Source organism: Coccinella septempunctata, chromosome 7 (genome assembly GCF_907165205.1).
Source record: "Coccinella septempunctata chromosome 7, icCocSept1.1, whole genome shotgun sequence".
NCBI lineage: Eukaryota > Metazoa > Arthropoda > Insecta > Coleoptera > Coccinellidae > Coccinella > Coccinella septempunctata.
The window spans coordinates 4,292,010-4,306,141 of record NC_058195.1 but is presented as its reverse complement, the minus strand read 5'-3'; the positions used below and the strand labels follow the sequence as shown (position 1 = coordinate 4,306,141).

The 14,132-nt window shown below is 38.9% G+C and overlaps 2 protein-coding genes across 2 annotated transcripts; one reads left to right on the top strand and one right to left on the bottom strand.

The window, feature by feature from the left end:
- Positions 1-5,321: 5,321 nt before the first annotated feature.
- LOC123316259 (ubiquitin carboxyl-terminal hydrolase 30 homolog) lies at positions 5,322-13,999 on the bottom strand. Its single transcript, XM_044902230.1, has 7 exons — positions 13,566-13,999; positions 13,341-13,510; positions 7,374-7,661; positions 6,988-7,203; positions 6,728-6,880; positions 6,315-6,502; positions 5,322-6,111 (listed from the first exon to the last, which is right to left on the bottom strand). Exons 1-7 carry the CDS (start codon positions 13,819-13,821, stop codon positions 6,000-6,002), a joined length of 1,383 nt encoding a protein of 460 aa, XP_044758165.1. The 5' UTR covers positions 13,822-13,999; the 3' UTR covers positions 5,322-5,999.
- On the top strand, positions 8,070-12,568 carry LOC123316257 (liprin-alpha-1). Its single transcript, XM_044902229.1, has one exon. It carries the CDS (start codon positions 8,901-8,903, stop codon positions 12,363-12,365), a length of 3,465 nt encoding a protein of 1,154 aa, XP_044758164.1. The 5' UTR covers positions 8,070-8,900; the 3' UTR covers positions 12,366-12,568.
- Positions 14,000-14,132: the final 133 nt, after the last annotated feature.

Below are 14,132 nucleotides of genomic sequence, written 5' to 3'. Positions count from 1 at the left end.
GAAATTGAGGGGCAAAAATAGACACAAACATGATAAGTGTATAGTTAGGTTGTGCTAGTTTTTTGACAAAAAGAAATAAGACAATCCCATTAGGATACTTGGAAAATGCCAACCTAAAGAAACCTTTTTTAACTGAACTGAAGAATTGTGGAACACGGTTTCAACGGATGTGTTCCAATCGGAGTATGAGTTATTGCCTGAAGTCCAAAAAGAGAATAAACAGGGCGCTTTATGGTTATCAACTCGGCGACATAGGTTTTGACTTTCCTCTGGCGGACAAACATTCTCTAAATTGTTGATTTGAAAACGCACAAACCATGCTGAGTATCGAAAAAATATCATGTAAAAAAGAGGAACATGAACCTGTGCCCTTTGCATATCTCTATATTGAACTCAACTTAGCCTGGCCTGACCTTCGCGGTCAGGTACATAAGTCGCTTTTTCGTGGCGGTAAAACGGCTTTTATCAACCCCATCTCCGGTCCATTACGAGTGAGAAAAAACAATTATTTCTCTCCCACAGCCGGACGGCTGAAAGCGTATTTTCAGATAATTTATTACTGCGGGAAAGGTTTTACGAATCCCGTAGAGTCGCGGAGGCCGCAAACCACGACGTTATTAATAACTGATCAAACATTAAACGGCCGAGATAATACGTAGCCGATATTGCCGAACGTTTAAGTCAGATTCACACCACACTTGTCGGTAAATATAGGTTTATAAGAGCCGGTTAGAGGGAATCGTGCCTCAGATCCGATCTGCGGCCAGTTTCAAAAGGTCCACACTCGTTCCTGGACCTTTTTATCTGCCTGGCATCGCGGCGCTTTTTCTCTCTTCCCATCAGATGGCAGCACCGCGGCCGTTCCGGGGATTATCTCACGTGAAAAGTGTATCGCCTCAAATTAATTTATTTAAATTACCCGTTACGGCCGTCGTGCAACGTTTAGATCCTATCGAAATTTCAATTATAGTGCTGAATTTAGATCTGTGCCGTACGGGGCAGGGAGAGGCGAGAGCCGGTCTGAAATTCGGCGAAATGGACGATGTACGTGAGGGTTTATGGTCCCGTATCTTCGTTAGATCTTTTTCGGGAAAGACGAGGTAGTCTTGGATGTATCGGCAAACTTCAAATATCGACGAAATACCCAACAGGAAGATACGTATCAGCAAATGGGTGAAAATACTAAAAATTATGCTCTCTTGGGGATATTTAAGCCCGGAACTAGCTGATGGAATCATCAACAAAGTTGACTCAAGTTCACAACAACCCCAAGTATAAAAACACTTATCATACAATCGGAAGAGTCCCATTCAGGCCTATATAGACGAGTGCGCCACCTGTCCACAGGTAGCCGGACCACGCAGTCGCCACAAAATTATCAAAGATACTTATGAGCTTAACAGAAAAATCGTCAAAGGAGGACAGCTCGCCGATGATTTCATTCGGCAATGACGCACCTTTAAGTACTTTTGAATCTCATCTCCATAAAAGACATGTATACATGGGTTTCAGGAGAGTTACCACATGTATACATGGGTTTCTGGAGAGTCACCACATGTATACATGGGTTTCTGGAGAGTCGTCACAAAATTAATAAAGATACTAATAAGCTTAACAGAAAGATCGTCAAAGGAGGACAGCTCGTTGATGATTTCATTCGGCAATGACGCATCTTTCAGCACTTTTGAATGTCATCTCCATAAAAGACATGTATAAATGGGTTTCTGGAGAGTCACCACATGTATACATGGGTTTCTGGAGAGTCGTCATAAAATTATTAAAGATACTAATAAGCTTAACAGAAAGATCCTCAAAGGAAGACAGCTCGCCGATGATTTCATTCGGCAATGATGCACCTTTAAGTACTTTTGAATCTCATCTCCATAAAACACATGTATACATGGGTTTTTGGAGAGTCACCACATGTATACATGGGTTTATGGAGAGTCGTCATAAAATTATTAAAGATACTAATAAGCTTAACAGAAAGATCGTCAAAGGAAGACAGCTCGCCAATGATTTCATTCGGCAATGATGCACCTTTAAGTACTTTTGAATCTCATCTCCATAAAACACATGTATACATGGGTTTTTGGAGAGTCACCACATGTATACATGGGTTTATGGAGAGTCGTCATAAAATTATTAAAGATACTAATAAGCTTAACAGAAATATCGTCAAAGGAAGACAGCTCGCCGATGATTTCATTCGGCAATGATGCACCTTTAAGTACTTTTGAATCTCATCTCCATAAAAGACATGTTTACATGGGTTTCTGGAGAGTCACCACATGTATACATGGGTTTCTGGAGAGTCACCACATGTATACATGGGTTTCTGGAGAGTCGTCACAAAATTATTAAAGATACTAATAAGCTTGACACAAAGATCGTCAAAGGAGGATCTCTCGCTGACTATTTCATTCGGCAATAACGCATCTTTGAGTACTTCAGAATCTCATCTCCATAAATGGCATGTAATCGATTTCCTGAAGTTCTCAAGAAGATGAACGAATCGTAAGAAATGAATCTGGCTCAAGTTAATGTTTTGAATACCGAAATAACCACTCTTTGTCCAAAAAACTGACTTGATATGGAGGAGCAGCTAAGGGAAACCATATCTCTTTGACTTGACGACATGTTTGGGGGAATATGCAGCCAAAATTGCGAGATCCGCTGCGAATGAGCTACTCTTGGACTCCATCCGGAAGATTTTTTACTAGAAGAGTTGCTCGAGCTCGATGAAATTTATAGATTTGTTATTAGAAGAGTTTTTATTTGAGAATATGTCCTTCGAAAAATCCCAAAAAAGATGGGGTCAGTTAAAAATTCCTCAAGACCGAACGGTTGCAGCGAGCTCGATGAAAATTCTCGATTTGTCAGTAGAAGAGTTGCTCTTTCAGAATTTGTATCACATTTAGATCTACAATGACTTTTCCGTGAGTAGAGGTGGACACTGGAGAGTTAGGAAAAAAAGGAACGACGGTTCACCCCTGAGCGAGTTTTGTCCCCCCCGGGTTTTCACACCAGCAGAAATTTTTAATAACAGTCGCGGCAGAACACAAATTGTGGCAAGGGATGGGTAAAGGTGAAGGCTGTGATTTCCAGACAGTAGTACGGAATAAAAACTCGGTTATCTCGGCTATAGGGTGCATTAAAAAAAAATGCTTCCATACAAAGCATAGAATTGTACGATATTCCTTCGGTGCCAATCGTTTTATGATTCAGTTTGTTCGGTTTAATCCCTTCCTCCACTGCGGGGCCAAATTAACGAGATAATGATTTCACAAACGAAAATAATTACAGATAAGTGAGTCCGGCCGATTTTCACATCACGCCCAAATAACATTAAGCCCGACGCGGATGGAGGGACAGAGCGAGGAGGCGAAAAAAAAGAGGTAATGGGCAGTTTAAGAACGCGCTGCGGAATCACTTTGGTCGCAATCGGCGGCATAATTGAACTTTGAAATATGGTCGGGCGCCCCGCCCACCTCGGCCGCGGATCTGGAAGGCACACCTTACGCCCACCGTCCCGAGCTCGTTTGCCGCGTCCGCGGACGTGGAAAAAAAATCCGTGAAGGCGGACAGCGATGGGGTGAGCCACAAAAAAGGAACATGGTAACGTTTCGAAGAAATTGTCGGAGGACTAACTTAATTTTTATCTTAACGAGATCGTTTGAAGGGTTCTTGGTTTAGATATCATGAGGGCAATAAAAAATCAATCTATCCTATAGGGTGGAATTTTCTCTTCCGCCTGCCAAATGTTGAGAGACAGTTAAAAGATCGGTTGAAGAGGGTGGTCGGAACTGAATTAGTACTGTAGAAAGTTAGGCACTTGTTGTTTTCACTAATATCGCTGTTCCCAAAGAAGAAGAGTAGAATACCTTGCGAATTCTATGATTCTCAAGACACAGGTTCCAATACCTACTCTCATGGAGTCAGCAGAGACGGTTCTATATCGATCCGGATCTTTTTTTTGACTAATTCGAGGTCGTAGATTACGAATATGCAATCAGATTTCTTTTTCGATTAGTATTTTGAAGAATAAATCACTTTTAGTGAAAAATTTCGAAAAAATTGGTAAATTTTGAAGAGCTGTAGCTGCCAGAAAAGAGGCACTGGACATATGCATATTTTTTCGGCGATAGATTGATCCTTTGCGAATAGAATAATCCATATTTCATTCACCTACCGCGAACACTTTAGATTTTATGATTTTTTCCGAGAAGGTCCAAAATTTCGAATTTTCGATCGACCATAACTTGAAAATTAATCCTTTCAGCAAAATTCTGTTTGCATATTCGTGATCTACGCCCTCAATTTAGTGATCACTTCTGTTTTGGTGAAAATTGGGAAGATCGAAAATTTTTCAAATTTTCCTTACATATGCATAGAAAAATTCCGATTTTTGGAAAAAAAATTTTGGTCCTCGATCGAAACAAAATTTATACCGTCGACTAATTCGACAGCGAAGATAACGAATATGCAAACAGATATTTTAAAAAAAATTTATTTTCCAAACCATGGTCGACGAAAAATTGGAAAATTGGGACCATCGCGGAAAAATCATAAAATCTAAACTGTTCGCGATAGATGAATGAAATTTAGACTTTTCTATTCGCAAAGGATCCATCTATCATAAAAAAAATCAGCATATGTCTAATTCTCTTTTTCTGGCTGCTACAGCTCCTCAAAGTTGACCAATTTTTTCGTAGTTTTCCACTAAAATTGATTTATTTCCTAAAATACTGATGATACAAAAAATCTAATTGCATATTCGTAATCTACGATGTCGAATCAGTCAATTAAATGACCCAGGGCGATATATTTTGTAATATTTAAGAAACGCGACCGCCCTGGCACCCCTACTGATGGTCGCCCACCGCTAAGAACGGTCCTGGGTTCTAGCTTGACATTGTGAGGTGTGCTGTCATTTGTCATTATATAAGTATTATTTATTCAACTAATTCATCTCATAAATGAAATTGAAATATTATGAATGTGAATTCTGATGGCATTATAAGAGATTTCACTAAGGCAAAAGATCAAAAAGTAGATTTCTTTGTTCTAAAGCCCAAAGTTCTTAGAATGAAAGACAATTTGAGAAGAATCTTTTTCTTTAAATCTTCCAAAGAAGGATATTTCAATGAAACTAGGGACGAATCATCATTCGATTGAACTAGTAACTAGTATAACTTCCTAACAAAAATGGTGGTTGGGATCAGCGCCGCCTATAGGACTTGGTGACGGTTTAATTATGGAGGGTAGTCTCTACCCTCCATAGGTTTAATTTATCAGTGGCGAATAAAAACAATGGAGGATCACAGAATTCAACAATTTAATGCATCACCAGAATTTCTGAAACCACAAAATTATTAATAAAATTTCAATCTTTTATAATTTCTTGAGTTCAATTTAAAATTCATCGTGAGATGATTATTACAAGCTGCTATGTATTCTCATATACATTGAGTATATAAAGTTGCGCAAAATCTTTTCATAGTGTTCAAAATAATTGCATATGACATGTGAAATAAAAGAAAAATTTGCAGCACTTAACATGTGGAGTGTTCACTAGTGGTGGAGCTGTTTTGATAAAATACTACATCATCTTATGACTACAGAAAAGATTTTACATTCAATACATCACAATTAGGCAATAAGATTTTATTCTACACTTAGTTATGTATTTTGAACACATAATCATAAATCAACAGATACGTTCAATCAACCAAAACTCTTAATTTATTTTTATTCACGAATATTATTAACTCAACTTCAACTTAAATCTTCGTGTAAAAATTCACTACTTAAAATATCTGGAATGTCATCATTCGATTGCAAATATACAAATAATCCAATGTGCGCTTCTTCTTGTAGTACAATAGGGCGTCAACATTTTCATTTTTCTCTACAATAGCCACAACAAGCAATACTTTCTTAGGAACAAACATGCAACGTGATTTTTCAAGACGTCGGTTAAATACAACACCGAAGAATCAAAACACGCCCAGAGAAGTCGTTTTTTCGTAGAAGAGCATGTAGGCCACGCATTGCAGAACTTCGTCTACCGTCACCTCCCTTATTTCAACATCCGATGTATAATACCACCTGAAAAAAATCGTGGTTAAAATCCCCTTAAAATATGTAGAATGTGGATGGCCTATTAGACGTTCTATGAATCTAAAATATTTCTAACTTGGCGAAGTTGCCATTTCTACCGAAAACTGACACAAAAAGCCTATTAGACCTTCCACCACATCCTGTACATCTTTGGACTTGTTGAAAAAGAGTACACTGATCATAATATTTACTTTGTGTTGTGATAGCCCCTTCTGTAAGTGATAAAATGTCCGCTGTAGGCGTCCCCTGTATGCACAACCACTGCTGCCAACTGATAAACATTTTTGAACTCATTCATGTCACTCAGGGTTCCTGCCCCCCAGGACATTGGGACACTACTGGAAAGAGGGCTTCCTCCTTCACTTGTGCTTGTATAAACCTAAATATCAGTTAAAAATCATTAAATTTTATCAGGGCAGGTTATTCTGACATGATTAATCAATGTATATTCACATGAATATCAAGAGATTCCCAATTTTTTCCAAATAGTATCAAAATATTAATTGCTAAAATGAAATTCCAACATAAACTCATCAAGTAAATAAAATTAATGCTACTCAAAAAATTCAAAAAATATATTTGATATACAATTGAGTTAACTCACAGAATTAGTCAGTTTTCTTTGGTACTGGGTGTGTATAAATGTGTAGGCAGCTAAAGAGAGCCTCATAGGGAACTGAACATAATCTTGTCTCTTAGATATACCACTTGAAGACCAAACATTACGAGAAATATGAATACATAAACACACTGGCAACTGAAAAATAATTATTTTTGTCTAAAAGTAATTCATAGCACAGTGAACAATAAGGTAAGTCTAATCAATCTTGTTGCTACTGATCGAAAGAAATTGTGTCTCCTTACCTTCCCAAAATTGAGTATCTTGATTTGCTTTGATAATATAGGCCTACTTGGATCCCTATCCATGTTGCAACCCTCACACATTACATCGGCGATTACTTCAGGGGTTACAAAATTAGTGAGAAGCTGGTGCAACTTATGCCTGCCCCAACCTAAATCACCTGAACCAGATGGCAGAGCAAGGGATAAACTTTCAAATTTATCATACCGCACACTCGACTGAAATTAAAAAAAAATAGAATTCAACTTCAAAATAATTATAACTAATGCATCAGTAATACAATCAAAGACAGCTTCTTTATTGTAAGTTCCAATAACAATATTAATTTGCGATTAATATTGTATATATCTAAATATGATGATAACCTGTAAAGAACAAAGTTACTAACTTTGAATCCGCATTCAGTACACCTCAATTGACTGGTGAGAGTACCAGTGAAGGGATGGGTGGCCGGTTGTGGAGGAGGTCCAGACATTTGGATTGCTCTGCATGACCTTGAAATCCACCTGTTTCTTCTAATTGCACCTCCTCGCCAATGAAGACTACTAGGTCTACATAGCTCGTTTAAGGACATTACGCTTCCTAATGTGTTGAAATCTTGTTGATCGTCGGATTCTTCGCAATCATCCAAATCCCCGTATTCATTCATGCCCAAAGCGTCTGACAGGCAACCAATCTGTAATATAATATCATAGAAATGAGAAATTTTAGTTAACGTCTGAATTATTCATAAAAACAAACAGTCGTCTTTTATCTTATCCCTCTGCATTTCTGTTATTTCAGATTTACAGATCTTATCAGAATTATAATCGAACAATACCCGTTTTATGAAACCCTCATTTCTTAACAACGACTACGCTACTGACTTCCAGGACAGTGGTTACGCCACTGTTGGTGGTGAAAATTGAAACGAATAAAAGTAAACCGAATTTCAGAAATATACAAATTGGTCGATAATATTAAAAGGAATGTGACTGATTGAATTAATTCAAAATATCCATAAATTATTCTCTTTAGCAATGAAGTCAGTCACATACTCCGAAGGCGTATGCAATTTAATCGATAATTTTCATACCGTGATAAATTGGCATGACATATGTCATAAATGCCAGATTACCGCTACGGGGATAGTTAATTTTTTCCCCCTGATAAGATAAAATACTGAGTCAAACATAAATCAACAATGAACTCGAATGTTTTACGACCAGAATCAAGGACCTCCGAAGCAAAAATTGGCATTAATTTGGAAAATCAGTCTCAAACAAGGTTTTCAAGTTTCATGTCACTGTCTGACAATTCGATCGTGACAGTTGCTGACAGCAAATTCGACATTATTTGTAATTCCTTCGACCTGTGTTCCAATTAGATTTTTATAGCACCACCTATAAATTAAAAGTGTGAAACGGACTTAGTTATGAACTATCGGATGTTGAGCTGGCAGTGCTTACTAAAATTTTGTTGTTACCAGGGCCAATAAGGCCCTACGGGCATAGGGGCGCTTGCCCCCTGCCCCTAGGAAATACTGGCTGTTATGGTAAATCCATTACGAAATCCACCAAATAACCTGTTGGAAAATACTATCAAAGGCTCATTATCATAAGAAACGTCTTTAAAAATATTGTGTTCTTAACTATTGACTAAGTGAAAGTGACTTTTTCCAATTGGTTTGTTTTCGCCTAACAAATTGTGTGTTTCGCGTTCTGGCTGTGAGGGTAAGACATTTGTGTCAGAACAAACATTTTAGTGCCTCCTAAAAACTCGTTAATTTTATAATAGTAAGAAAAAACTCGATTGTTAGTGATGTTGATGTATACCAAATTAACTTGCATTTACAATTGGCTTTAAGTAGAAAGTAGCGTTTAGAAATGAATTGAAAGAACTTTATCGTGTACCAGTTTAATCAAAATACGTAATCATGTGGAATATGATGTGTGATGTCATGCCCACTATCAATGAGGATAGCATCAGCCAGAGAAGCTCGCAGTTCTCTGGCGAAGATGCCAATTTCGAACAACTTATGGTATCCATGCTGGACGAAAGGGATAAATTGATGGATAGTCTTAGAGAAACACAAGAGAGGCTAGGTGACACAGAGATAAAATTAAACGAAGTAGAGAAGGAACGAGATTCACTTCAAAGACAGATAGCAGCTAATTTACCACAAGAATTTGCTACTCTTACCAAGGAACTGAATTTAGCACGAGAGCAATTACTAGAAAGGGAGGAAGAGATAACAGAATTGAAAGCTGAACGCAACAATACCAGACTATTATTAGAACACTTAGAATGTTTAGTGTCCAGACATGAAAGATCCCTTCGTATGACTGTCGTTAAGAGACAGGCTGCAGCACAATCGGGTGTGTCCAGCGAGGTGGAAGTCCTGAAAGCACTCAAGAGTTTATTTGAGCATCACAAAGCACTGGATGAAAAAGTAAGAGAAAGACTTAGGATAGCTTTAGAAAGAAATTTAGCTTTAGAAGAAGAATTAGCCCAAACCAAAGAAGAATTGCAGCAATGCAAACAAGAGGGAAATTCCTCGACTGTACCTGCTATAGAAGATAGACCCAAAGAAAACGGAGAAGTTGAACATGTTGAATCACATTCGAGTAATAGTAATAATAAGGCCATCATCACAAAATCTCGTAACGGTGCAGAAACTGATACAGAGAGCGCTGCCAGAATAGCCGATCTCCAGACTGCATTGGAACAACAGACAAACGAAATGACAAATTGGCAGAGGAGAGTTGCAGAGATGCAGAATCGTGTTGCAGATCTTGAAGAGAACCTGTCGAAAGCGCAAAAGGAACTATTGAAAGCCCAAGATGCCAACGTGAAGTTACAAAGGGACCTTCGAGAGAACGTAGCACAAAAAGAAGATCAAGAAGAAAGAATCGCCACATTGGAAAAACGTTATCTTAACGCCCAGAGAGAATCGACATCCCTTCACGATCTGAACGAGAAACTGGAACAAGAACTGCAACACAAGGAGGCCCAACTAAAACTGCAAGAAGAAAAAATATCAGCCATACAAGAAAAATTAGAACTGGCCGAACAGAAGATTTCGCAGTATCCAAAATTACCAGAGATGGAGGAGCAGTTGAAGCAGCGTTTGGAAGTTTTATCTCAGACCCAAGAGAGACATGGTTCGGCCGAAGACAGGATACAACGTTTGGAGGCCAACTTGGAGGAGAAAAACGCGGAATTGGTACGTCTGAACCAGAGACTCAAAATGAACGAAGAGCACAACTCCAGACTGTCAGCCACGGTGGATAAGTTACTGTCGGAATCTAATGACAGGTTGCAAGATCATCTCAAGGAACGCATGCATGCTTTGCAAGAGAAGAACAGCTTGACGCAGGAGTTGGATAAGACCAGAAAGTTGATGGAGGAGTTGGAATGCCAGAAAACCGATATAATGAAAGATTTGGCTAAATCGAGACTGGAAATAGATAACGTCAAGAGGCAAATGTTGCAACAGGAGATAGCTTATAACATTCAACAAACTGACGCATTAACACGCTCTTTGTCTCCGGATGGGGCCGATCCCAACGCGTTCACAAGGAGCACCAGCCATTCCAGTTTTGATTCTCGTTCTTTGCCAAGAAGGTCGAACAAGAACATGACGGTTGATGAAGAGAAGATGCAGTTTGGACCAAGGTCAATGACTGAACACGAATGGGAAAAATTGCAACAGGCTCATGTGCTGGCCAACGTGCAGCAGGCTTTTGATGTGTCCAGCGATGCTGAAGGAGACGACGACAGCTTATTCAGTACAGCCGACATCTTGTCACCATCTGGTCATACGGATGCCCAAACCCTTGCCATGATGCTCCAGGAGCAGCTAGACGCCATCAATAACGAGATACGATTGATACAAGAGGAGAAGGAAAACACAGAAGCGAGGGCCGAAGAGTTGGAGTCCAGGGTAGGAAGTATGGAACACATGAATTTGTTGAGCAGAGGCAGAAGCGTGGACCGTCAAAGTCCACCTCTCAGTGGAAGATCAACACCAAAATCACATCATTCCCCTCAGAGAGATTACCTACATAAGTATCACACCTTAGACTTGGCACCTCTTCCCTCCGACATGTCCAGAGAAGATATGCATATGGGAGACAGCAGCAGCGGTGGTGGGACTTCCCCTCTAACAGCAAGATCGATGAAACTGGAACGTGTAGCTCAAGCACTGGCACACAGCCAGGAAGAACTGAGGAGTGTGTTCCGACAAGGTTTACAACAGACCCCACCTTCACCTCTGTCTTCGCACCACAGCAGCCAAGAGAGTTTGCACAAAAACGCTGTTATGGGCATCTCCCGAGACGTATCAGCTGCAGCGGTGGCAGCAGCCCAAAAGAAGAAAGGCTTAAAATCGTCCCTTGGAAGATTCTTCAGTAAGAGAGAAAAGGCGAAAGGAAGGGAAGTTATTGGTAATGAAAACATGATGGCTCTTGGTCAGACACAGGTGCCGGATGGTGAAATCAACGATTTGATGGGTATGATTGGTAAACTAGGACAGGCAGCTGATTTTGATAGAAGGCAAAAGAAGAAGGAACGTGATTATAGACATGAACTGCTAGCCGAAGCCATGAAAGCTGGTACTCCTTTCGCTTTATGGAACGGACCAACAATCGTAGCTTGGCTGGAACTCTGGGTTGGAATGCCGGCTTGGTATGTGGCAGCTTGCAGGGCTAACGTGAAGTCTGGAGCAATCATGAGCGCTTTGAGCGACACGGAAATCCAGAGGGAAATAGGTATAAGCAATCCACTTCATAGACTGAAATTAAGGTTAGCTATTCAGGAGATGGTATCGCTCACTTCTCCCTCCGCACCAAAAACATCCCGTACAACGTTGGCATTCGGTGACATGAACCACGAATGGATAGGAAACTGTTGGTTGCCCGGACTAGGTCTTCCTCAATACCGTACCACTTTCATGGAATGCCTGGTGGACGCCAGAATGCTGGACCATCTCACCAAGAAAGACTTAAGGGGTCAGCTCAAAATGGTCGACAGTTTTCATCGAACCAGTCTGCAATACGGCATATCATGTTTGAAGAGGTTAAACTATGACCGCAAGGCATTGGAAGAGAGGAGGAAAAACTGTGAGAATACCTTGTCGGATGTATTAGTGTGGACGAATGAACGATTGATCAAATGGGTTATTAGTATTGGTTTGAAAGAATATGGTAATAATTTAGTGGAATCGGGGGTCCATGGAGCCCTTATCGCTTTAGATGAAAGTTTCGACGCTAACAGTATGGCACTTTCTCTGCAAATCCCTACCCAGAACCTTCAGTCCAGGCAAACATTAGAATATGAATTCAATAATTTACTTCAAAATGCTACTGAACGACGCTTAGAAGGAATGGCGCAGTCCTGATTTCAAGTTGTCTCCCGCTAAAGAAGAAAGACCATGTAGTGTTCTGCTGCGTTCATTCTTATGCAGCCTGTGCTACCTCTCCTTTGTCGACATAGGATGTTATGTTGTATGTAATAACATATATAAAAATATATATATACATAATATAATATAAATATTACACGTCGTTTGTAAAAAAATTAAACTATGTATCAATGGCAAAAGTGTTTTTTTCTTGTTATTTAAAAAATGCCTAATTTTTCAGCTGAGATTAATTTTGTGCAATACCAAAAGAGATGAAATACTTCTGATTAAAATATGAAAAATCCAAGGATTATGAAAATTTCATTTGCCTATTTGTTGATGAAAAATCATTAATTTCCTTCAGGAAAATCCCACCTAAATAGACTGTGGGACCTCAAAAATTATTCTTCAATTTGTTCTGGATCCGTAGTACTTTTTCCTAAGTTGATACATATAGGAATTATTTCAAGAGAGAAAAATTATTCTAAGTATCATTTCTTTTTCAAAGTAACAATAATTCCATTATGTTCTTCTTAAATGTGAAGTATGTGTTAACACATCATTAGAATGTGTGCAAAAAGAGGATATTCTTCATTTCATGACATGAATCACATCGTCCCTACAGCACTGCTATAGAAATGAAACGGTCTCACAATGACCTCCAAGAAACCTGGTTTCACTTTGGTTCTTTCAAAACTTCCAACCTTTCGGACTTTCCTACTATGAAAGACAATTAAATTATTGGTCCTTCGATACAATACGTGTAGAAGCTTAGAATCCACTATAAAAAAGCATGCAGTTCAAGTTATTACACTACATGACTATAAACCTTACTCCAATTGCATATCGCACATACATTATGATTGAAAGTGAGAAACTATGAGTTGAACAAATGTGATGAGAAGCAGTAATTACCATTTCCAGAAGCATTATGAACGTAAATCATGAATTTCAAACCATGAGATAACCTACCTTTCTGGTTTTCTTATTTGTCTCTTCATCAAGAGTAGTCAACAAAATATTCAAGAGTTCATGAGCATCTTGCTCCCCAGCGGGGATAACCCAACCCAATCTTTTGAGTGCATTTATCACAGCGACAGGTGCTGCAGTCTCTTTAATAGCCCTATTAGTGCCATTTACAACTAAAAGTCAACATGAAGGTTAGAACACCACAAATATAAACATATAAGCAATTACCAGATAAAACAGTAGCTAAGGTACTTCTCAAACTGGTTTCTCTAACATCACGATCTTTTTCTAACCAAGCAATAAATTGGGGACAAGCGGCTAAAGCATGTAGGACCGCATTCAAAAAACATGTTCTGCCTAAATTAATAAGACCTGCTAAACGTCCTCTACCAGCTGTATTCGTAGATGGGCCCCAAAACACAAAAGCACCAACGACTGCGGCAGCAGTAAGCCCCGCAGCAACTAAGATTCTATCAGATTCCATTTTATCGATCAAATTTTATTTATATTAATTTTGCAGCACCGTAAAATGACAAAAACATATTCTTACATAAAAGTTAAGTTTTATTCACAATAAATCAGTTCGGAAAATTCAAAAATAATAGAAGGGACTTCAGAACTGACGTAACATGCAACGTCGCTCTTTCTTCTGTGAACGGACAAATTGAACTAATGAAAACATGAAAACCATTATTAATATATTAATGCAAATAATATGCTTAAACCTGCAGTATCGTTGTTATAAAAATATGTGTAAGTGATATTGAAAGATTTGTTACTTTTCAATTTTTGTTT